Source organism: Gamsiella multidivaricata (assembly GCF_025024155.1).
Source record: "Gamsiella multidivaricata strain RSA 2152 chromosome Unknown BC939scaffold_50, whole genome shotgun sequence".
Lineage (NCBI taxonomy): Eukaryota > Fungi > Mortierellomycota > Mortierellomycetes > Mortierellales > Mortierellaceae > Gamsiella > Gamsiella multidivaricata.
Window position 1 is genome coordinate 190644 of NW_026251758.1, and position 22171 is coordinate 212814.

Consider the following 22171-nt stretch of genomic DNA (forward strand, 5'->3'; position numbering starts at 1 on the left):
ATTAAAAGCATGGCTCAAGTGGCATCATATGCAAGACGTCGCCTGTACCAGCGGGGTCTTGGAGACTGAGTCGCCTCCGCTTGCGCTGCATGGATGTGTTGAAATGGTTCTTGATAGCATTGTCCGGTCGACCGGGCATCAGCTTGGACATCTCGGCCCATTTTGAACCCAGTTGTGCAAACAGCTTGAAAATGAGCTCGTCTTCCTTGGGTGTGAAGGGTGACTTGTCAACTAGATATATCGCAGCAGAGAAAAGGAAATACAGGAACAAGGAGAAAAAAAAAATAGGGAAATAGGGGATGGGCCATGTGAGCAATCATTGACGATAGGGGGGGGGGGGGGGGGGGGGGGGAGGGGGCGAGAGGCGTTGGGATGAGTGTTGTTGGGCATGTATCCATGCATGCATGGAGGCACAGGAAAATCTTTTTCGACCCAACGACTACTTGGCACTTTTTGCTTACTTGTAGGGTCAAGATGGTTGTGCCATCGTTCTCGGCATTGTTTGCCAGTCCGTGAGCCCAATCGACTTGCAATCAAAACCCACTTTTCGGCACCCAACTCATTCACCAAGGACCGGAGTTGACGATCCTCCTGTCAAAAAAAAAAGTTAGGAGCCATGTCAATTGAAAATGTTGTGAAGGAAGGGAGGGGACATCTCATGTCTTCCCATCAAATACCGTTACTCTGAAGGCATGAGAGCTAGAAGCAGAGAGGAATCATTACCTCAGGGGTCCATGGACCTTTGATAGAGCGTGGTTTGGAGATCATTCGCCAGCGCTGAAGACACTGATCCTTGTCTCGAGATCTGTCTGGGAAGCAATATTCCGCAATCCTCTTCCAGGTTTTGCCGTTAAACTTGGCGACAGCTTCGCGAAGTAGGTTGTCCTAATGTTGATAAGAAGAACCAGATGGGTATAGGAGCAGGGGTGTCGAGTGGGACAAGGGTGTTACGGAGGAGTGAGAGGAGGGGGAGAGACAGTAAAGATGAAGGGGTGAATGTATGGAAGCAGTTGCAAGAAGAAAAAGGAAGAGAGAAAGAGGGGGGAGAAGGAAGGGAAGAAGAGGGTCATAGGGTCAATAGGCTGCTCGGTGGAGAAGAGGATGCACAAAATAATCGATGGTACAAAGGAGCGTGCACGTCTGTCTGTGGCGGGTTGCTGACGAATACGCATGGGAGGAATGGGGGGACCATTGGGGCATTTACACTGCTGCTGAACAGTTGAGCAGTGGAGTGTGAAGTTGAGTATGAAGTTGTAAAGTATGACTGTATGTGTGCTAGGAACAACGGATTTTCACGAGCTAACACAGCACCGTTACAGGGGAAAAGACGGGGAAGAGACGAGGGCCAGGTCGGGATGGAATGTAATTGCAGGGAAAGCCTTTGAGCGGGGCAGAGTGCAATTAGGATGGCATGGGATGCGTGTGAATATGCAGGGATGAGACCGACTGCAACAGCTTGCTTAATGAGAGAGGATAGGCGGACGAAGTACGCTGGTCTCGGGAATTCGATGGACGTTACTGGACAGAACAAAAAGAGGGCGAAGGAAGAGGAGGCAGAAAATAATAGTCTCTCCTTGTTAGGCACTCTATTTCTCCCTCTTGCTCACTCAATCCGCGCCAAAAGAAGCACTGTGCTCAGACGAATGCAGAGCATGCGCATTTGAAAAGGGAGGGGGGGACGGATAGACGCACACAAGCAAGGAAGAAGGAAGAAAATTTTTCTGGGAGTAGGTCGCAGCAACCATGCGCTAATCGATGTGTGGCACTAAATGTGATTTTGACCTCTCTTCCCCTCCCCCGCCACCACCATCCCAAAGCAACAATTGACATGGCATGAAGAGTGGCTTTCCATAAATGTAGCGGTATGTGTATGTAAGACGAAACGGAAAAAAAACCACTGCGGATATAATTTCCTCCCCGATGCAACCATGCATGCGGGAACACAAAAGTGAGGATCCCTCTTGTTCAACGTTTGACTGAGAATGCAGATCAGAAGAATTTTTTTCCTCCCCCCCCCATGTATGTGGTGTTAGTGTGTCTGTTTGCTGCTTCTGTCAGCGATGTCGACAGATTGTTTGAGCAACCCGCATAGCACAAAGAGGGGGAGGGGAGGAAGGAATGGATGTGATGTTACCCATTGACCATGTTGAGAGAGGCAGCATCGATTTGGGTGCTCATGCTCAAGTAACACATCCACTCTAACGGTGTGTTCCCAAGCACAACGCCAGCCTTCCTTCTTTCCTTCCTTCCTACCTTCACTAGTGACCAAGGAATAACAGGAAATATCCCCTCCCCTCCTCTTTCATACTTTCCCCCCCTCCTGCTTGTTTTCCTATTTTCCTAGCCCCCCTTCCCCCTTCCTCCAGCCATCCTATACGCCAAGACCGTTTCATCTGAACGGTCATCATCTCTTCCTTCTTTCCTTCTCTCACCCCTCTTTTATTCTTGAAAGAAAGAAAGAAAGAGAGAGAAAGGGCGGAATAGTCAATAGGCCAGTGCACCATTACCACCATTACGAATGACGCGTGGTACGCGTGGTATTCTAAACCCTCCTTCTCCCCCTCCCCCTTACTCTTTGCCCCATGCATCCCGTGTGTGTGTATGTATGTGTATGTGTATGTGTATGTGTATGTGTATGAGCATTCGTCCTCTCTCATATGTCAATGATGTGAATTTTAAAACAAAGTCATCACGCGTCCAAATTACAGCATGGAAAAACGCGCGAGGAAAGGAAAAATTAAAATGAAAAAAAAAAAAAAAAAAAAAAAAAAGGAATGGACGCGACTTAATAATAAAAGCAATAATTATGGTAGTGACTTGGGGGGAAATGGGATACCATACCTCTTGAAGAGTCCATTGCGCCCCTTCAACGTTCGACTCCGCATCAGACGACGCGTCCGAGTCCATGGTCGTATCCTTGGAATAGTAGTCCTGAGGACCATGCTGCTGATGCATTCCCGACCGCTTCGGTGGTTTCATCGGCATTGATAGGGAGTACGATAGTGTGCGGTGTCTTGAACCATCGGGACAGGGCGTGAAACCATAGCGGTGTGGCGGTTTCTGCGATGGAGCTTGCTGTTGATACGGTCTCGTCTGGATGTGGGGGTGGCTCGGCGAGCGAGCATGGGATCGGATTATCTTACTGATGCCAATGGGCCCCGATCCCTGCTGCTGAGGAAAGTCTTGGGACTTTTGGTGCTGATGTGAAGTTGAGGACGCCGATGGAGGATGTGAGGAAAACTGTACATGGCTACGATGCTCATGCATCGACAGCTTCAATTGCTGCTGCTGATGCAGCCGCATGATATGCTGTTGCTGCTGTTGTTGTAGCGTCTGGCACGAGCCCTGATGACCCTGCTCCAGCGGCAATGGGGACGGCATCCAAGGATGGCCCTGCGAGAGAGAATGCGTGCGGCTAGCGCTAGCAGGGGGGCATGACGCGTGATACGGCGGAGATCCATTGGATCCGCAGAATTTTGGCTGCAAATATGTGATTTGTGCCTGAGAATGTCCCGGATATGACGGGCCCTGCTGCGAAAGCGATAGCAGAGAACCGTGACTACGGTGACGCCCATGCTGGACAAGGCTCTGACCAGCTGCGCTGCTGTTCGAGCCGCGGTGGTGCCCCCTTGAGAACCGCCCGCTATGGTCCTGAGAGGGCATAACTTGAGGACGCGAGACTATGTTCATATAGTGACGCTGTGGTTGTTGCGGTTGCTTTGACGTGAACGACTGCCTCTACCGTTATATAGGGCTGATAGGTGGACTAGAGCGGTTGGGATGGACGGTTCTGTAACAGGCAAGTCAGTGAAACGGTGTGATCGTGGAAGGATACCCTCGGAAGCAATTCAAGACGCGACAGAACCGTATCGGAGGAAGGATTCTGTGAGTAAGGGATGTAAACAGAAGGCGGGGATGAGAATGTGTGTCAAGGAAAATCGGTCATCCGGAAAAGACAGAAGGAAACAAAGCGAAAAAGGAACGGAAAGAAACCGATGAAAAGCAGAGAATAAGGAACGCCAAGGCAAGATGTGAGGGGGTTCACGAAGAAGACCAGGGCCATGTAAGCGCAACAGTCCCGTGCGCCCATTTGCGGGGAGCGAAGGAAGGAAATAAGACTGACCCTTCCAAGGAAGGGGTACGGCGTCGACGATGGTGAGATATGACATGTTCAATTGGCAGGCAGAGTTGCTGTGGTAGTATTCCCTCGCTTATCCCCAGCACGTATTTGCGCTGATTACTGCTGCATGGAAATGGTTGCTGTTGCTATAGTCTTTGGTTCTTCCTGTTCAACTCATGTCAGGGCCCAAGAGATACGATGTGCAAGGAATGTAATGGGTCCTGAAACGGATAAGGTGCACATCAACGTCCTGAAAGGGATTCAAGGTAGAATATATGCACCGTTCGGGTTGTGCAGTGAACGCGCTTGAGAACGCATAAAGCTCAAGCAAAGGCCATCTCGAATGGTGATGCAGGCCAATGCCCATAAGAAAAGAACAGCTTCAAGGGCGGACAAAGAGGTGTCAGAAATGGCACTACTAAATACCTTTGAGAAATGTCCGCCTGGGATCCCTTTGGTTCTTGTGTTCTTAATGAGAGCCTTGGATGATACTACGGAGATGGAAAATGGAGTTGCAGAAATGATTATATTGAGGATGCTGTGGTGTAGAATCCGGTGTAGTGTGAGAAAGGGAAGGGGGAGGGGCCTGTTGGGAGTAAAATATTGTCTGCTTCCTCACGATGATTTTAAAGCAAAGGGAGGAACTTCAGGGTCAAAGCTGCGTTCAGGATGGATTGAACAAGGACTAAGGGAGTAACCCCTTGGTTCTCTCCATCGGACGCTGCTAACAGAATCATCGAACCTCTAACCGACCGGGCATGAATGAACGAATGAATGTCCTCTGACAACAGTGCTTTTCCAAACGCACAAAAGAATAAAGGGAAAAAAAGGGACATATGGCGATGCTGATCATGAGTTCGAATGTGTAGAAGCCAACAACCGGCACTATGCATTGTGAGGAGCATGAATGAGGTTACTATTCACTCGAACTCTTTCTTTTCATCCAGGAGTCGTACACAAACACACGCGGTAACGGTAAGCTCCCTCCGGGGCTGATGCTGACCGACACCTGGATATGCGACTGGAGGAGGCTAAACGAGGAGATTTGTAGACGTGGGTCAATTATGAGTATCTTCCGGGCTGGTCTGTTGGCGAGCCTTGGCCCCTGTGTTCCGAGCTCGGTTGCAGCGTATGTTTATTTTATTGTTTCCGCACTGTTGGTTGTCGACTTCCTGCCAACATGTTGTTTAAGTACGCAAGGCTATATATAGAGAAATATAGAAAACGGCTGCCCTTTTGATCATATCGCCTGTGTCTACTAACACGTCCATTCCCCGCCAGGCACAAAATGAGCTTGGTCTCGCCTCGATGCGCGTTCAACCCTTTACCGCTCCTGTGCAACAACGGAGGACGCACTATGTTTGATGCAGACCAGAAGCGAGGAGGAGGAGGAGGAAGAGAGGAGGAGACGATGGTGATTGACGATTAAGGGAGCTGAGGAAGAACTGTCAATGGTTCTTTGAGAGCCGTTCATTCGTCCATCCAACCCTCAAATGGAATTACTCAAAGCATGACGATTTTCCTCTTTTAGTCGCACTAAATCAGACGGAAAACCACGCTAATGCCAGGGCGGTGGTGCAGTGAAAGAAATTGCAGACCAGGCGGGGAGGGGGGGAAGGGGAATATAAAGTCGGAAGTGAAGATTGACTCCCTGTGTCCTGATCCTGATCAATATGGCCTTTTGTAGCTGAGATATGTGGCGGCCAGGAGTGGGCGTGAGACGCGCAGTCTATCTCGGGGATGACAAGAGAGAAAAAAAAAAAAAAAAAAAAAAAAAGATGGGAGCACAAAGAGAGCACCAAGGGTATCCAAACGACCCTGATTGGCCAGAGTTTGACGCGTCGCTTTGTCTCCCCGATTTGGCTGCCCTTTCCTAACCCTCTCAGCCTGAGGACTACCCCGGGGGAGCGCATAGACTGCACCCGCCCTGTGTGCTGCGCTGTGTGCTGTGGTAGGATATATGTTTACTACGCTCTCTAGTCCCACTTAATCTCTGCACCTCCTCCCCATCCCTCCCTCCCACCTGTGAAGCCCATGAAATGAACCCTTCTGTATCCAACGCGAACCACTTAATCACCCGCAAATTGTCTCCGCCGAAATGTCTTGTCGATTGCAAAGGAGTAACAGCTGCCGCAAGTGCTGTATAGTCTACATATGCCTTTTTTTTTTTTTTCTTTGGTCATCTCGCACTCTTTTCTTTCCATCGCGCTTTTGCTTGTTCATGCATCGACGTGTATGTAGTGTTGTACAAGAGACTCCAAATTGAGGCACACACACACACACCTCCTACATACATGCACCCCTTGTCAATCCCTTCTTTCGTGCCGGTATATATATTTTATGCGCCGTCGAATTTGTGCTTGAACAGGAAGAAGGGTAGAAAGAAGAGGAGCGGGGGGAGGGGGGAGGGAGAGAAAACAAGAAGCTGGTTGGAGGGCGGTATTTGTGGTGATGTGGGTGGGCGCAGGTACTAAAAGGAAAACAGAACATACCTTCCGTTTTTATTTGTTTTGCGTGCTTGCTTGTTCAAATAGCCTCGAACGGTTCTTGTTGTTTGTGTTATTGCAGGTAATCAAAGGGAGGGTATGGAGACTTGACAGCGCAAGTGGGGAAAACAGAGAGAGAATGAAGCGAGGGACAGTGAAGAACCGGTGAGAGTACGGGCAACCGGTAGCATCACCAAGCAGAAGAATGGATGAGTGAATAAATAAATAAAACAGATAGCAGCGTGGTGATAGATTACTCGAACATTACGCACCTCGAGAGAACCGGGGGGGGGGGGAGGGGGGTTTAGTTGACTGAGGGGGCAGGTTTCTTTCTCCTCCCATTCTCCCTGTCTTAAACCCGAGCATGCGATCTCTGGGTCTTTGTTACTTTGGGATCGGCAGTAGCGTCGGTGCAGAGATCAAGATGGGGAGGTTGTAAATTACCCGATGCAGCTGATGGGCCCACTCTACTTTCTTTTTTCGTTAACTGACTATTTCGCGCAAGGAAATAGATCTTCATCTCCAGAGTGTTCACAAAGCAACGGCAGCAGGTTATATGATCACAAGCGATCCTCCCCTCCACCACACCCCCATACGGCTGCTATCCTGCATCCCATGAAAACAAAAACCCCCACATTCCACATATTCCCTTTTCGTCCTTCTGCACTGCTGGAACTGGCACATCAGAGCCATCTGCAGTCAAGAACGACCCGTATTGATGTGATCGGAAGTGGTTTCGTCTCGGCGGTGGGGGCCAAGATGGTTCCCCCTTCTCGTGCTATTTATGTGATGATGGCTCGTTCCGCTCTCCTCTTCCCTCCTCCTCCCCCCCATTCCATTGCATCCTCCACAACGATAGCTTTCGGTTGCAACCCTTGCTTGGCCCCTCCCGCTTCCTGATCCCATCACTGAACGCACACCAGGTTATGCAGAGAGGCCAGGTGTTGAATTCATAAACGTAATCCCCATTGCTCCGGTAACTGCTTTTGGGATGCCCATTCGTCACGTCTATCACCATTGCAGGTCTTTTTGATAGAACAAAGAAAAGAAAAGGAAAGAATAGGAAAGAAAGAAAAAGAGAGTTTACTCTTATGATATCAAGGACCCACTCTGCCCTCCTTTTACAGAATAAAAGGTAGACTTAGTCTAGCCGTTAACGGGGGGATCAAGAATAGGGGAATAATATACTTTGACTCGATCCCATATCTTTTAATGAGAAGGAAGGGAAACATGGAGCTACACCCTAAAGTTCGAGCCACATGCCCCCACAAATACATGATCGATCGTAATTATGGTACCAGAGAGTGGCCGCTGCGATATCCGGTATCACACTCGGAGACGATCCGATCTGATGGGGCAGGACTCGCCTGTGAACAGCCCGAGGATTCACGCTGTTGTTTGTCGATATTTGAAGACAGCTATAAAAAGAAAAGGTTGTAGCAGTTAGTCGGATGAATTCCTCCCCCTATAACGTTTTTTAACAGAGAAAAAAAAAAGAACCCCCTTCGATGCATAGAACACATACCGAACACATCTCCTGCCATTGCCGGTGGTCTTGTACTTTTTCACTTTCCGAATGGGATCAACACCGAACCGACGTTTCCGGACCTGAGCCTCGATCTCCTCCTGAGAGTGGACCCGGAATTCCGTGGCCTGGAGATCCAACGGCGCAAAGTGCCCGCTGAGACCCAGGAGGGCCATCCGACCCTTGGAATCATCGACTTCCGCTCCCGCACACGGCCGCTCCTCACTCAAGACAGGGAACACCGTCCATTCAGACGACGTCTTCTCGGAAATCGTTCGTGATTCCTGAAGCAACCATTGGGATCCTGGACCAAGCGTCGCCCCCAGAGACGATCTCCTCCCGCGGACAATCTCTCCCTTGCTCTCGTGCCTAGAGCCGTTGCTCGTATGCACATCCTGCATTTCCTCATCCCACTCCGGGTCCTCGTCCGAGTCTTCGCCCTCGCCTTCGCCCGACTCGTCCAAAATAATATCATCGTCAGGCACCGTTTCGGCACCGTCATCGTTGCCGGAAACCCTGGTGGCCCCATTGGGCCCGTGCTGTTGTTGTCCGTGGAGCGTACCAACCCAATTGTGCCAGACAGATTTGATTCGCTCGTTCTCATCTTCTCGGTCTTCTCGGCGATCGTCCCCTGTTTCGTCATCGCTCTCGTCCAGAGCGATCCCCCAGATGGATTGCGGGCCGAAATCTGGAGCATTACTCAAATCTAGAGGCCCGTTATGGGCTCCCTGCTGAGGCACTAGAATCTCCCCAGGCGACTCTGTAAAGACCCTGCTGGGCATCGCAGATTTTCCAGAAGCACTGCTTATCGAGCCTCGAGGCCCAAGGGGCATGTTCCCTATACTGCCATTCGAGGACTGGTGATGGAGAAGACCGTATGGTAAACGTCCTGCCCCAGAGGACATTGGACCCGGCACTCGTGTTTTGAGTGCCGCTACCGGGTCAATGCGACATCGGGAAGGATGCATCGCCAAAGCTTTGTATCGAGGTCCTGATTTACCTGCCATCAACGTATTAGCCGGCTCCAGATCCAGCCAGTGTATGGTGACGAACATGAGTCGATTCATGTCCCACAGCGTTGGATACCTTCGGGTAATCCCTCTCAATTCGTTCCTTGTCTGTGCCAGTGCGTTGCTGTTGGCAGAGGGGATCGTTCCCTTAATGAAAACTCCGTGATCCGAGGCCGCCTTATCCAGAACTTCATTCTCCGCAGGCCGATTCAAGGCGCCGGCTCCATTGGCACGAGCTGGATCAACATGGCTCCCGCTGAGTCCATTCAGGTCCCGCAGCATTGACTTGACGACCCCAACCTTGAGTGGACATCTCGTGAATGCGGCTTCAACATACTGGGATAGGGATGTGATCTGGATGTCCTTCATCGCCACCGCCTCGGGTATGCTCATCGAGTTGGTGTGGTTACCTTTCTCCTGTCCCTGTCCCTGTCCCTGGCCCGCAGGTCCTTCAATCGCTCCGCCCGTCTGGACCACCTTATGATAGAGCTGTTCCCGGATTCTGACAAAGTGATAGTATTGCTCCATAAGTGCCAAGACAGAGCGGAGGGTCTTCCTTGCCCGACTGTGATACAGGAAGCAGAGAATCGTCGGCGTCGACACCCCAGTATTGGCGGAAGAGGCGCTCTTCATGGTCAGAAACACTGCTAGCTCCCGGAACAGGACTGTGCAAAAGTCGAGAACCCATCCACAAAGTGGGAGTAGCGACCATAATGAATTGGTATCAAACCCGAGCGGCTTTTGTCCTGTCATCGCATTCGATCCCTGGTCCAGGTGAGCGGCGAGCATTGCAGGGTCGGAATTACAGCATCCAGAAAAGACTTCGCCGATAGACTGCAAATGCAGAAGAGCACACGTTACACGATACTGAACAGTCTTGTTTGGAAGTGCCTGAAAGAGCACCAGTTGTAGCGACAGCATACGTCTCATGACGGAGGCCTTTGGTAAAAAGGGTTCAATCATACTGGAATCCTCTGCGCCTTTGATCATATCATAGCTTTTGAAAATGCCCTCTACGAATCGATCGGCAAGTTCTATCAACAAACCCGGAGAAAAGAAAGAGAGTTAAGTCGATGTAGCCTAAAGATACCTAGTCGATCCACGAGCCAAAAAATAAAAAAAGATAGACGCGGAGAAAAACTTACGATCATCTGTTGATATTTTTGATGCCCTTACAACGACGGACACGATATCAGAATAATCCCATTCATTCAATATAGCCAGGATAGTGCATTGTATCAACGCGTCAAGATCCACATCGTAGCCTATGAACAATGCGATAATGTGTTAAAGACACTTTGTTATAACGTCCCTTTATGCCCCATAACCATGCCAAATCAATCATTGCTTCCCATCCGTACCTGACGATTCCGAGGTGTCTATACTGGAGATTTTCCCGTTGAGCGACGAGGTGATCAAAGCGAGTCCATTAGGCGAGGGACATATTGCAACAACAGGATGATGATTCTTTTCCGCGTGAAATCCATCGAGCAAAGTCGAAGTTGCGTCCAAGAGTTCCGGCCCCGAGAACCGACTATGAGGATCCACAATATCGCAATGTATGAGTGAGGAAAAAAAAAAAAAAAAAAAAAAGGGCGTGTCAGTTGAGATGTAAAAGTTATAGATTGCTCTCTCTTTACCCACCGATCAAACCATGAAACAGAAAAAAAAAAAAGAAAAAAGAAAATGCTCGCACCTTTCCAATCCGAGCAGACTGCCATCTGAAAATCCGACCACAAGTTCCCTGCTTCTAGGAACAAATGCCATCGCAGAAACAAACTTGTTCTCAAACCGCCGCTCTCCGAGAATCACAAACGCCTATTCATGAAATGAATCCAGAAAAAAAATCAGTTTTGAAGTCGAAAAACGCATGAACAATTTTCTTGATGATCCCTTATCGATTTTTTTTTTGATGCCACATACCAGTGAAGGCTGTCCTGATACCGCATCATTCCGACGTGTCGATAACTCCTGAAATGCCGGATGAAATCCCATCAGCTTTGGGGTCACATCCCAAATAGCGACCTGACTCCTGTAGATGATTTCTCCACTTGCGTTCTCCTCTCTCGACGCCACTGCAACTGCTACAGACAATGGTCTTGTTGAGGTCTGGGGCAAAAGTTGCAGGTGTTGAACCACACTCGGTGTCATGACCGATCCTGGACCTGTGAGAGGGGTTGAATTGTGCAAGATAGCTGTCGCATCACAGCGAAACACGACTTCGGGCGTGAATCGGAGGTCGATTTGGTAAAAGTTCACAGTCAATGGCAGCATGCTAGTGGTGTGCGTAACCAGGTGAATTCCTTCAGCTGCCAACAATACCAAAAGAAAAAACTCGAGTCAGCGAGAGAGCATGGTCACCAATCAAGTATTCCACATCCAGCACCCCCATGTTTCGCGGCAGCATCGATAGATACATACCATCGCTCAACATTGAACCGTGTGTTATCCTGGACGAAGCAAGGTCTTCCGTTGCAGACCGGCGTGGCAGATTTGTCGTGATGTGGGTAAAGAATTGTCCCGCAGGCTTAAACAGCGTCGTTAACTATTGTCTCGAGAAAAAGGAAAGGGGAAAAAAGGAGAGTAGCATTAGAGTCCGTCTATGGATGTTAGGTCTGTCCTCTATACTTGCTAAATTATAACAATATCGACCCCAATACCTGGCCATCAGAACTGAGAACGACCAAGGCTAATGGATTCCTTGGACGTCCTGTACGCTCCCGCTCATACTTGGTAGGTCCATCCATTTTTGAGGCCACGTACTAATTGATGAATGGATAGAAATCAACACGGGGGATCGATCAGAAAAAAAGATCGTTTGGACGGGAATCCAATGCCTTCTCCAATAAAGAGGCCTTAGAGTGAAGTTTTACCATGCGCTCGGGATTGATCCATTCGCAGCAAACGACCGGATTAAACAGGACGACCATGTACACGGGCAGCCAGGCGTTGAGATATCGCTACGGCGAACGAACGAAAAAAATGGTCCCCTGTTTAAGTATCCACAGATCTTTTTTTGAAGGGGGTTTTTTTTGGGTCCAGTATTCAGATCATACAGCCATTTTTTTTTTTTTTTTTTGCTCACGCCAGTGCTACCTTGTTCACCCATATGACGAGCTTGCCCTTTTCATCAATTGAAGTGAAGTGGTTTCCTGAATGGTTCCATAGAACATGTGTGATGTGGCTCTGTCCATGGAACATCGAGATATCCTCCATGCACGTATCCCAAAGCTTCGCCTTTCCTTCTGCACACATCAGCAGCGATAACATCCGCAATGACGGACTAAACACACACAAAGAGTTTCATTGTGGTCAATTTCAGTCTGGACATCTTTTTTTTTTTTTTTTTTTTTCAGGCGCATGAAAAATCCAATCCCATGATCAGGGATTTTTTTACGTACTTCATAAGCCCCGGGACCTTTCGGTCAGGTACCCACGACGGAACAATAGCAGCGTTCTTGCAGGACCAAGCAATTGGCCTATGAGGTTAGATAGGTTATATAAAAAAAAAATAAAAAAAAAAAAGAAACAAACGCGTTGGAATGAGGACAAAGACGACTGATGACCTGACAAGAATGGATGACACTGTTCAGGTACAGACACTCCGCGTACCTTTGATGGCTACCATGTCTTAGTGCTGAGTAAAGACCATCGACAGATAGATTGGCAGGGAGGAACGACGATAGTTTGTGTTCCAGATTATCGGCAGCCATGAATGGGGGGGGGGGGGGGGGGGGGTGGTGGTGGTGGTGTGAGAGGCGAACGAACACAAGGGCTTGAGGTTGCTCAGGAACCGGTTACTTTGCAGGGGATCCGTATTGCTGGGGGGGTCGGTGCCGATTCAAAAAAAAATGATGCTCTCGGTCCAGGACTGAATGTTATTGTTGCAGTGTTTGCGCGAGAAGTTGGATTAGAAGTGGGATGCAACGTGAGGATGGATGCGAACAAAAGCAAGCTACAACATGGAAGTGATGTGGAATGAAATGTAAAGTGGGCCACCAAACATGAAACAACACAGTCATGGAAATTTTGGTACTGCTTGCTCCTAGAAAAGTGCTGCTTCAGGTGGACTTCACGCTACACCCATTTCTGCTCATATTCCAAAGTATCGACAAGAAGGGCTGTGTTCATCCACAGCCTTGGTGAACATGGTAGACTAAGCATAAAATATCCAAAAAAAAAAAAAAAAAAAATACACCATCCTCAGCGAATTCGGACGCCCACCTTCATGTCTAAGCTGGAAGAACACTTTGATAGACTAGTTTTCGGTCAATTGCTCGACAATTAAAGTGCATTTCTGACTTGGGTAGTGAGGGGATAGAGTGCCTCGTGTTTTATTTCAACAGTGGTTTATTTGATACAGATTGGCTAAGAAAAAAAAAAATCAAAAAACTATGGTACAAGGTTGCTATGGCAAACTAACAAACATAATCTGTCCGGCAACGGTGGTCTTCAAAGGTCGTGGAAGATAACGCCGGCAACGATACCCAGCTCACTGTCTTCCTCGTCGTCATCAATCACAGAGGAGCCTTTGACAGCATCCTGCACAGCCTTTCTAGAGACTATCCTCGGGAATCCTATTACAGAAGGAACAAAATTCAACAAATCATTAGTTATCTTCTCGGAACCTTAGTTGCCATGACCGTTGCGAGATCGACCGATTGATGCGCAGCAGGAAACTATACATACCAAGACCACCTTCACTACCAGAGAACCACTCGACAAGATCTTGCTTTGCCAAGCAATCTCCGTTTTCAGTGGCAATGAATAGGGTGACATGCCGGCGGATCACAGGCAAGGAAGACGCGCCAGAGATTGATCTGCGCGGAGATGACGAGAATGACCCGCGAGCAAAGAATGGTGCTGGTGCTGATGTACTGAACGCCATTGAATCGGCAGCGAGTGGTGGAACTACTGAACTACGTCGGTTTGCAATTGCGCGGACCATGTCCTGTTGCAGGTACAGACCAACGTATTCGCTGTCGCGATGACGATCGCCTCGACCATGCTAATGTATAGTAAGAGGATGAAATACTCAAGGGTCAGTTATCCATGATATTGATCTACGCGTAAAACAAGGCTGTAAAAAAATAAAGAAAATAAAAAAAATGCAATGTCTCTCAAACACGAAAACAGCTCCACCATCGGGGATGGATGTGCCTGTGTAGCAGGAGAGAACGTGAACACCGTCAGTTGGAAGGTGCCTGATACTCGGTCTACTGGCGGCCGTTATGATGAAAGGACCACATTTAATAAATCGAACAGGAAATCTTACCGGATAAAGGCGAAGACGCCAGCTGCTGGTTGCATTTTGCTGGTTTTTGGAGGTGGGTGTTCCCGTTGTATCGGAGGGTACAGGCTGCATTTCTGATGCGGCATTTGGGTCTGCAGCGACGGCGTTATCCTTGATTTCAAAAACTCTTGAGCGGACGAAACGGTCAGAGAAGGAGAACTCGCTTAGGTTGCCAAGATGCCAGAAAAAGGACTTGTCTGTGGAGTGGGTGATCATGTTTGCGTGGACATGCTCACGGATGAGAGCATCCACGGCTGCCGAGTCCGAGCAAGGCGCTGCTGGAACAGCAGTTGCTGAGCCGGGCGGGGTGTTCATGGAGACGGATAATCGCTTTCCGTAATGAAAGGAGCCATTGGGAGGCGTACGCGACGAGGGAATAGGGACAGGTGCCAGGAACAGATGGTGCGACAGCGGAGATTCGCTTTGCATCTGGGAGCGGCGTCGTCTGTCTTGGTCGCGTTCCAACTGCTTCGCCGAAGGTGGGACAGCGACAGGTGCGGAGGATGCGACCATGGACTGCTGCTCGACTGGGGAATGGACCGCACCCAGCCCAAGGCCAGGCTCACAGTCACTTTCATCGCTCAGGTCTGGCGAAGGATGGGCACTGACGAAGGGCCGAGGGGCGGCGGAGACCTCGTTCATGGAGTTGGTTGGGGAGGTGCCAAAGTCCAGGCCCATGTCCATTTCAAAGTCGCCATCGGCGGTGTTCTTGCTTGTGTCGAAGGGATGTTGCGACTGCAGGAAATGAGAAGCAGGCAGAAGGTTGAGTTTCGGCAGGGAAGGGCCGCGGGAGCGCAGTGCTGAATGATCTTGAGCAAAGTCGGTCATGATGAGAGGGGGATGAAGGAAAGAAGGAAAGGAAGGAAGGAAGGAAGGAAGAGGCTAAGGATTAAAAAGAAAAAGAAAAAGAAAAAGAAAAAGAACAGGAGAGGGCGGAGGGCGGGGTGTGTGGTGGGGAGAGGAAGAAGGGCGTGCGTGGAGAAGAAGACAGGCAGGGTAAGAGGCGGCGGATGGAAATGAACCCTGGGAAGAAGTCCGGCTGATCAGGGTCTAAACGAGAAATAGAGTTGCAGGCGTGGAATGATGCCAGAACGGAGTACAGCAGCACTAGTCTGGTCTGACAAGAAGGTTGGACGTTATTCGGTCGTCGAACAGGAGGGCTGGAAGAGAGAGAGAAAGTGGATGGGTGTCGAGTGTGGAAATAGAACTGTGGGACTGTGGACTGGAAGAGAGCGAGAGAGAGAGTGGAAGGTGGAAAGTGGAAAGTGGAAAATGGAAAGTGGAAAAAAAAAAAAAGAAGAGAAAAGAAGTTGGAGAGGCCGTTCTTGGGAGGATCCTCGTGCCTTTTATACCTGAGAGGGGGCAGTGGTCTGCAGGGCAAGTTTTAGTCGCGATAAGCGAGCGAGTGGTGGTGGTGGTGTGGTCTATCCCTTCCATCTGCAGTCCCTTCATCTGCTATGAGCTCTCTTCCCTCTCTCTCTCTCTTTTCCCGCTCTATCGACCAGCTGACCTGCCCTGCTGCATTATTGTATTTCTGTCCTTGTCCACGTCCATCTCTATTCTATATTCTTTTGGACTCTATTTTATTTTTTACTTTTTACTTCTGCTTCATGCATGTACTTGGCTTTATTATCGAAGCAGCCCTGCTTTTCTGACCCTTGCTTCCCTTCAAGGGTCCGATCCTGTACGTATCTCTCTGCCTGTCTGCTGCCGTCCATTAGGGATCGCATGTGTTCAGCTTACACTACACGTTGTAAAGGGAAAACATATAAAAAGTGCCACTCAAACGATGAGGAAAAGTAGGTGTGCACTCGAGAAGACGACAAAGGAAGGGACCGCATAGGCTGAGGCATTGGAGGGAAGGGTGGGGGAAGGGGCAAGAGAACGGGATTCTCCTTCTTTCTCTCTTTCTCTCTCTCTTTCGCCTCCTATCCCTCTCGCTCGCTCGCTCGCTCGAAAAAGAGAGGAAAGGAAGGAGGGGGAGTCCCAGCAGCATTTGCTCCTCTGGTCCGCCACCACATGATGGCGCGCAGTTCTGATTGGATGTGCCACATACATGGGATTGGTCCGGATACGATAAATACGTCTGCGCTGTGCTCGGGGGTGCTCTCTTTTTATTTATTTTAGTTTTTCTGTCCGCAGACGTGTGCTGAAGAAGGGAAATCCTGCTCGAGTCCTTATCTTCCGAGGAACGTTGACGTTGTGCACAGTACACGCCTCACATAAGCACGAGGCTACTCGATGTTGCTGCACTTCAACGACCAAGCCAGAGACGAGGAGGAAGAACGGGGGGAGGGGGGAGCGCATGGGAGAGGTGGGAAGAAGGGTTATCGGGAACACAAACAACGAGGTGTGTGGGACATGTGGGTCGATCCTGAGGCATGAAAGCATGAACTGCTCAAGGAAATCACCCTCCTTCACGCGCGCTCTCCTCCTACTTTTTTGTGCGACCACCACATTCTACATCAAAAACAACTTCACGCACTTCTGCTCTCACTCGTGCATATCTGCCATATCTCGGGCGAAAAAAAAAAAGAGATGTCCAAGGGAAATTACCCAAAATGATAGCAAGGCCAATTGACATCCACGAAACACCCACGCTCTACAAGGACACAAGAACACAACGACTTGGGCCATTTACTGCCAGCAAACTAAACCTCAATCCATCTTTGCTTCACATGAGATAGCGTGTTTGTCCCCTAAGATCTTCAGTCCTTTGATCGCTTCCCACGTTCAGCGCATGAAAATACAGCCATGCACACCATGCAAACCGTACAAACAAGTTCAATCGACTTCCTCTTAGTCAAATTAGGCTGGAAATGCACAAAAGCACGCACGCAGACGATATCTTTACTTTGTATAGACCCATGTCCATCTAATTCCTCGCTACTCCTTCATGTCCTTGTTGTCCTTGTTCTCGCCTGCAGACGGGGACGATGCCGGCTCGGGATACGATCGTGCTGTAGAGACGAACGACTCTTCCTTGATCACATTCGGCAGCCTATTGACCCTAGGAGGGTAGCGTGAGGCCTGTGCCCTTGCCCGTGCTTGCGCCTGCAGTCTGCTTTTTTTCTCCCGTGCCTCCTTCTTGATCCTTGCGGCCTCTAATCCCTCCTCGGAAAGGTAAGCAAACACTTGCTTCATCTCACCCCGCACAGCAGCTGTCATGAACATGCTAAGAATGCAGGTAGGAGAGACATACAGGAGGGCGGGCTGCATAAACTTGAACACGTGTGCCATATAAAATGCGATGCTCAAACCCAAAATGTAGGCTACAAAGCAGGCGGTAAAGTACGGCTTGCGGAATTGTGTCGATCTTCCCAGCTCAGGGTTTCTGGTGCCAGCCCTGTGTTGATCGAATCGGAGGCAAAGAGCCGCAAACAATCCTGGAATGACGATATCACCAAGACTCAACGTCGCAAACTTGTAAGCCTGACCAGCAGGTAGTCCGAGAAGGAGTCGAGGAAAGATCACCTTGAGGGGCCCATCAAAATTCTTGGCGACAGTGGCCATGACTTCAGTGCTACGGACCCATACGAGGTCGTGAGCGGTCAGTCCAATCAGCAAAACCAGACCGGCCTTGAACGAGTCCAGCGAGAGCAGTTGGATGGCGTTCAGCGCAAAACTGATGGCGAAAATGTTGGATGCGATCCAGCTCTTGGTTGCAACATAGTAACCCGACAGCAGCACCGAAACCACCAACATAAACAGGTGAACGATTGTGAACTTTGCTGAATAAAACTCTATGGTGAATGAAACATACACAACATGGATGGTCAGCGCTCTACGCAGCAGCTGCTGATACATTCGTCATGTTGATACAAGCGCAGTGTTGTATTACCACTAGATTTCTTGGCGAAGTTAACGTGCCAAGTCTCGACCTTCAATCCAAGCAACTTGATGACGGCACTGAGGGTGTTCACACCGACGTGTGCCATTGCCAGGGCACCCATGACTCCAAAGTAGGCGGTCAACACGTAATTGACATACGACTTCTCCAGCTGTGTGTACGCAAGGTATAGTCCATAAAAGGCTGCGGATCCAAACACTAGGAACGTATATGCATCCTGTTGCGAAACCGGTTCTGAGGGCATATCCGCGTCTGACTCGTCCGATTCACCGATCTGCCTCTTTATCGTCTTTATCTTCTCTTTGGGGTTCTAGAGTGGATCAACAACATATGCCAAACAAGCGTGGGTAAGTAATTGAGGTCATGGACAATCTGGCTTTGCTTTTACTTTTCAATGATCCTTCAGTCCTGCTGTGTGTCTTCATCACAAAAGAGATGATGGTACCTTCCACTTCTTTAGAGATGCAAACGATCCAAAGTAGATGGGCACGATCGCCATCGTTGCTAACGCCGCATAGGCAATATAGAGACCCTGCTCCACCACGGCTGGTGCCGCAACGTGTCTTGATGCCATCCTGTGTCGAGTGTTGGTTGCTGGAGCTGATGCCGTGTGTCGGTTCCTGCCTCTGCAAAAGTCGAGATGTTGAATGATGAGAGCAAAACCCGTCGAGAATTAGAACCTCTTTTACTTTATTCCCCTGGGTGTGACACAACCAAGTCTATGAAGTCAATATCCACTCCCAAAATACGCACAAATGACATGCCCTGGTGCCACCTCGACATGGATTAGATGAGATCCCAAAGGGCAGCGTTTTTTAGGCTCTCAATGGGCCCATGATCCTCACTGATCTCTGTTATCTGGGGACCTCAGGCACTATTTCAATTACATGGCGATTGTGCGGGGTGGTTTTCTATATGGGTCTACTACACTACTTCGGGATCACATGGACTTCTTACAGGATTTATTTTTATTTTTCTCGGCCACCACCATTTGTTTTATGGTTTAGTCCTGAAGCGACCTGATCCCCCCACTACTCGAAACAACTTCAGCACCATGAGCAACAGCGCAGACAGCCTTGTGATCTCGTCGGACAAGACTCATCCCGCCAATCTGATTCCGGAGCTTTGCCGCTTGTTCTACAAGGTTGGCTGGGTTACTGGCACTGGGTAATTGACCGGGGAGGGAAGGGGCGCATTTGGGATTCGGCATTCAGGGGATCCTCCACAGGAGAAAGACGCTTTGTTATTCGAACCATACACTATCTAACTGTGAACCTTTGTCTGCGGGATCTGTTTACCTCGACATTATGGATCTTTACAGCGGTGGAATCAGTATCCGCAAAAAGTAAGCTGTCGTATCGTCAATCGGGCTTTTTTTTTTTTTTTTTAAAAAAAGCGTTCACCACCATATGGCCTCAGCAGGACCTAACACAGCTCACGGTTTTCCCATTTAGTGACCATGTATACATTGCGCCATCAGGTTCGTTGGATACGACATGGGGACATGGACAGGAAGAAAATGGGACAGCAGACCCACTCCCCCCTCCTCCCCCTTAATGGAATAACGACTAAATGCCCTCGACGCTTTGTATTCTAGGTGTCCAGAAGGAGCGCATGCAACCCGAGGATCTTTTTGTGCTCGAACTCGCCAACCGCCAAGTCGTGCGAAAGCCCCTGGTGTTGAAGCCTTCAGCCTGTACGCCACTCTTCTATAACGCCTACACTATGCGTGATGCGGGTGCATGCATCCACACGCACTCTCAGCATGCTGTCATGGCAACGCTTTTGTATCCCGGCAAGGAATTCGTGATCACCCATCAGGAGATGATCAAGGGTATCCGCAAGGGAATGAGCAAGGAGAACCTGCGATATTTTGATCGTCTGGTCGTGCCAATTGTCGAGAACACTGCGGAAGAGGAGGACCTGACAGATAGGATGGCAAAGGTGTGTGTCGGATGATGTATATTGAAGGATCACCAGAATGTTTCCTATTTTCTGACCGGGATGCCGCTCTTTCCTTGTTTTTTTTTTTTTTTTTTTTTTTTTTTTTTTTTTTTTTTTTTTCTCCCCTTGTAGGCCATGGAAGAATATCCTGACACCTGCGCCGTTCTTGTCCGTCGTCATGGAGTCTATGTCTGGGGAGGTATGGCTCGCCTGTCGATTCTTAAAGCTTCAAACTCTTTAATTGTCCAGGTACTTACTTCTCCTTTTTTTTTTTTAAAAAAAAAAAAAAAACTGTCGATATAGAATCGTGGGAGAAAGCCAAGTGCATGGCTGAATGCTACGATTATCTCTTTGAAATTGCTGTAAAGATGAAGAGCATCGGTATCGGTAAGCTGGATGACATGGACAGTAGGTTGCGCGAGCTTCATTTTGGATCAGTAAACAAAAAATCTGATCTATCCATTTCTTTCCCTATAATACCCAATATATACAGATCCCGCCGAGAAACCTGCAGATTCGCCGTACTAGTCGAACGACTTTTTTTTTTTAAAAAAAAGCGGAAACGCATCATTGAATAAAATTGCATGGTCTTTGTCTACATTCAAAGCGTTTCCGAATGGGAGCTTGCGCTAGTCGCTGATGGGCTGCTGATCATGGCCCCACCTGTTCAACATCGAATGAGATTATCGGGCCTTATTTCATCTAGAGCAATAGAGTCCTTTGGTCCCAGATGCAGGCGTGTGTTCCTTATAACAGACGGAATCCTTGGAAGGGACACATCCAGCATAGACTAGGACGATGATGACATTTGCTCCAGTCTCGCAAATGAGCATTTATCAACATTGCTAGCCCGATTTGGATATTCATGTGCGGGTTCTAGGATCCACATGTACTCCCCCCCCTTCCCTTCCCCTTTGTACAATACATGGACATGGTGGGTCGAAGGCTCGCCATGAACGACTGGTCCGTATAGCCCCGGCCGAGCAAATAATCGTGACCAGCCTCAAGGCCGATCCGTCTCTTTCGAATCCGGCTATCTCCATCCACGTATCGCGGGAGGCGGATAGATCATCGTCTATAGATTACGAGAGAGAGAGAGATTAAGAAAGCTTGTGCGCATGTGCCTGGATGCAGATCGGCTTGTCTCGGAGCACCGAGAGAGTCCCCCCACACACTCGCTTCCCTGGTCTCTCCTTGTCGATGACGGCGCATGGATCAATGGCCCACCGAGTCTCCCGGTCCCCCCCCTCCTCCTCCGTTGTCATGAGAAATACATTGGAGAAACCGTCCTGGGTCACAGGTGCCCCAGACCGGATCTACTTTCCCCGGTTCCAATTACATAGTCCGGACGAAGATCTTTAATAGGGATGCTGGGGCATTCGACTAGGCTTAGCGATATTGATGGGCTCCGAGATTGGTCTCCTTTGAACCGATAAAACCATAAGCAGCATGCACGAATTAGCACCTCCATGCAACCATGATCCGAATTCGATATACAATGACTGACCTTGTCATCAAGGGCTCCCTGCAGGAAAAAAAATAGTAGGGCAAGGGCGAGAAAATAACGCCAGTGATACTACGCTCCTTTTTTTTTTGTCGCTTTACTGCGTGATGCAGCAGTGCAATGAGGGATATAAAAAAAAGAAAAAAAGAGTGATAGTCGCTTCTACGGTTCAAGTTGGATCCCATCCATAGAAATGTAGACTATAAGAAGGAAGAATCCCCGCACACCCCCCACTTTCCTACGCTCCACTTTTTTCATCGCCTCGTTCTTCCTCTTCTTATCCTTCTCTTCTTCTTCTTCTTCTTCTTCTTCTTCTTCTTCTTCCGCACTCTCGCCTCCATCCACCACAACTACAATCCTCGATAACGATATCTCGTCCATTCTCACTTTTAGTATCTATCTCAGACCAACCACCCCTTCAAAAAGAAAAAAAAAATGA

The 22171-nt window shown here is 49.0% G+C and overlaps 6 protein-coding genes across 6 annotated transcripts; 1 reads left to right on the plus strand and 5 right to left on the minus strand.

Moving 5' to 3' along the window:
- Nucleotide 1: 1 nt before the first annotated feature.
- Nucleotides 2-768, minus strand: BC939DRAFT_399297 (Homeodomain-like protein; the record flags this gene model as incomplete). The annotated part of the gene is made up of 3 exons (XM_051552465.1): nt 2-231; nt 462-591; nt 724-768. 3 exons carry the CDS (start codon nt 766-768, stop codon nt 2-4), a joined length of 405 nt encoding a protein of 134 aa, XP_051410311.1.
- Nucleotides 769-1343: 575 nt separating this feature from the next.
- On the minus strand, nt 1344-3809 carry BC939DRAFT_228433 (uncharacterized protein). Its single transcript, XM_051550843.1, has 2 exons — nt 2842-3809; nt 1344-1518 (listed from the first exon to the last, which is right to left on the minus strand). The coding sequence occupies exons 1-2, from the start codon at nt 3688-3690 to the stop codon at nt 1516-1518; spliced, it is 852 nt and encodes a 283-aa protein (XP_051410312.1). The 5' UTR covers nt 3691-3809; the 3' UTR covers nt 1344-1515.
- A 3902-nt stretch (nt 3810-7711) lies between these two features.
- On the minus strand, nt 7712-12859 carry BC939DRAFT_530490 (uncharacterized protein). Its single transcript, XM_051561574.1, has 12 exons — nt 12754-12859; nt 12543-12620; nt 12238-12424; nt 12015-12101; nt 11802-11903; nt 11563-11686; nt 11065-11450; nt 10838-10959; nt 10503-10675; nt 10287-10406; nt 8132-10175; nt 7712-8024 (listed from the first exon to the last, which is right to left on the minus strand). Exons 1-12 carry the CDS (start codon nt 12852-12854, stop codon nt 7850-7852), a joined length of 3699 nt encoding a protein of 1232 aa, XP_051410313.1. The 5' UTR covers nt 12855-12859; the 3' UTR covers nt 7712-7849.
- Nucleotides 12860-13451: 592 nt separating this feature from the next.
- Nucleotides 13452-15728, minus strand: BC939DRAFT_457338 (uncharacterized protein; the record flags this gene model as incomplete). Its single annotated transcript, XM_051556461.1, has 3 exons — nt 13452-13718; nt 13831-14149; nt 14417-15728. Coding segments are annotated over 3 exons (1296 nt in total), but the record flags the coding sequence as incomplete, so codon positions are not given.
- Nucleotides 15729-17220: 1492 nt separating this feature from the next.
- Nucleotides 17221-19072, minus strand: BC939DRAFT_228634 (signal peptide peptidase-domain-containing protein). The gene is made up of 3 exons (XM_051550845.1): nt 18730-19072; nt 18276-18594; nt 17221-18177 (listed from the first exon to the last, which is right to left on the minus strand). Exons 1-3 carry the CDS (start codon nt 18856-18858, stop codon nt 17321-17323), a joined length of 1305 nt encoding a protein of 434 aa, XP_051410315.1. The 5' UTR covers nt 18859-19072; the 3' UTR covers nt 17221-17320.
- A 212-nt stretch (nt 19073-19284) lies between these two features.
- BC939DRAFT_457349 (methylthioribulose-1-phosphate dehydratase) lies at nt 19285-20834 on the plus strand. The gene is made up of 7 exons (XM_051556462.1): nt 19285-19451; nt 19606-19629; nt 19739-19764; nt 19882-20228; nt 20361-20427; nt 20532-20615; nt 20722-20834. Exons 1-7 carry the CDS (start codon nt 19339-19341, stop codon nt 20754-20756), a joined length of 696 nt encoding a protein of 231 aa, XP_051410316.1. The 5' UTR covers nt 19285-19338; the 3' UTR covers nt 20757-20834.
- The last annotated feature ends 1337 nt before the right edge of the window (nt 20835-22171 follow it).

Coding starts and splice junctions, on each gene's coding strand:
- BC939DRAFT_530490 (XM_051561574.1), bottom strand. CDS start 12,854: ATGGCTGCCGATAATCTGGAACACAAACTATCGTCGTTCCTCCCTGCC. Junction 11,904..12,014: donor GGATCAATCCCGAGCGCATG/GTAAAACTTCAC, acceptor TTCATCAATTAG/TACGTGGCCTCAAAAATGGA. Junction 11,451..11,562: donor CGGTTCAATGTTGAGCGATG/GTATGTATCTAT, acceptor TATTGTTGGCAG/CTGAAGGAATTCACCTGGTT.
- BC939DRAFT_457349 (XM_051556462.1), top strand. CDS start 19,339: ATGAGCAACAGCGCAGACAGCCTTGTGATCTCGTCGGACAAGACTCAT. Junction 19,452..19,605: donor GGCTGGGTTACTGGCACTGG/GTAATTGACCGG, acceptor GGATCTTTACAG/CGGTGGAATCAGTATCCGCA. Junction 19,765..19,881: donor TGTATACATTGCGCCATCAG/GTTCGTTGGATA, acceptor TTTGTATTCTAG/GTGTCCAGAAGGAGCGCATG.
- BC939DRAFT_228634 (XM_051550845.1), bottom strand. CDS start 18,858: ATGGCATCAAGACACGTTGCGGCACCAGCCGTGGTGGAGCAGGGTCTC. Junction 18,595..18,729: donor CATCTCTAAAGAAGTGGAAG/GTACCATCATCT, acceptor GATCCACTCTAG/AACCCCAAAGAGAAGATAAA. Junction 18,178..18,275: donor CTTCGCCAAGAAATCTAGTG/GTAATACAACAC, acceptor CATTCACCATAG/AGTTTTATTCAGCAAAGTTC.
- BC939DRAFT_228433 (XM_051550843.1), bottom strand. CDS start 3,690: ATGAACATAGTCTCGCGTCCTCAAGTTATGCCCTCTCAGGACCATAGC.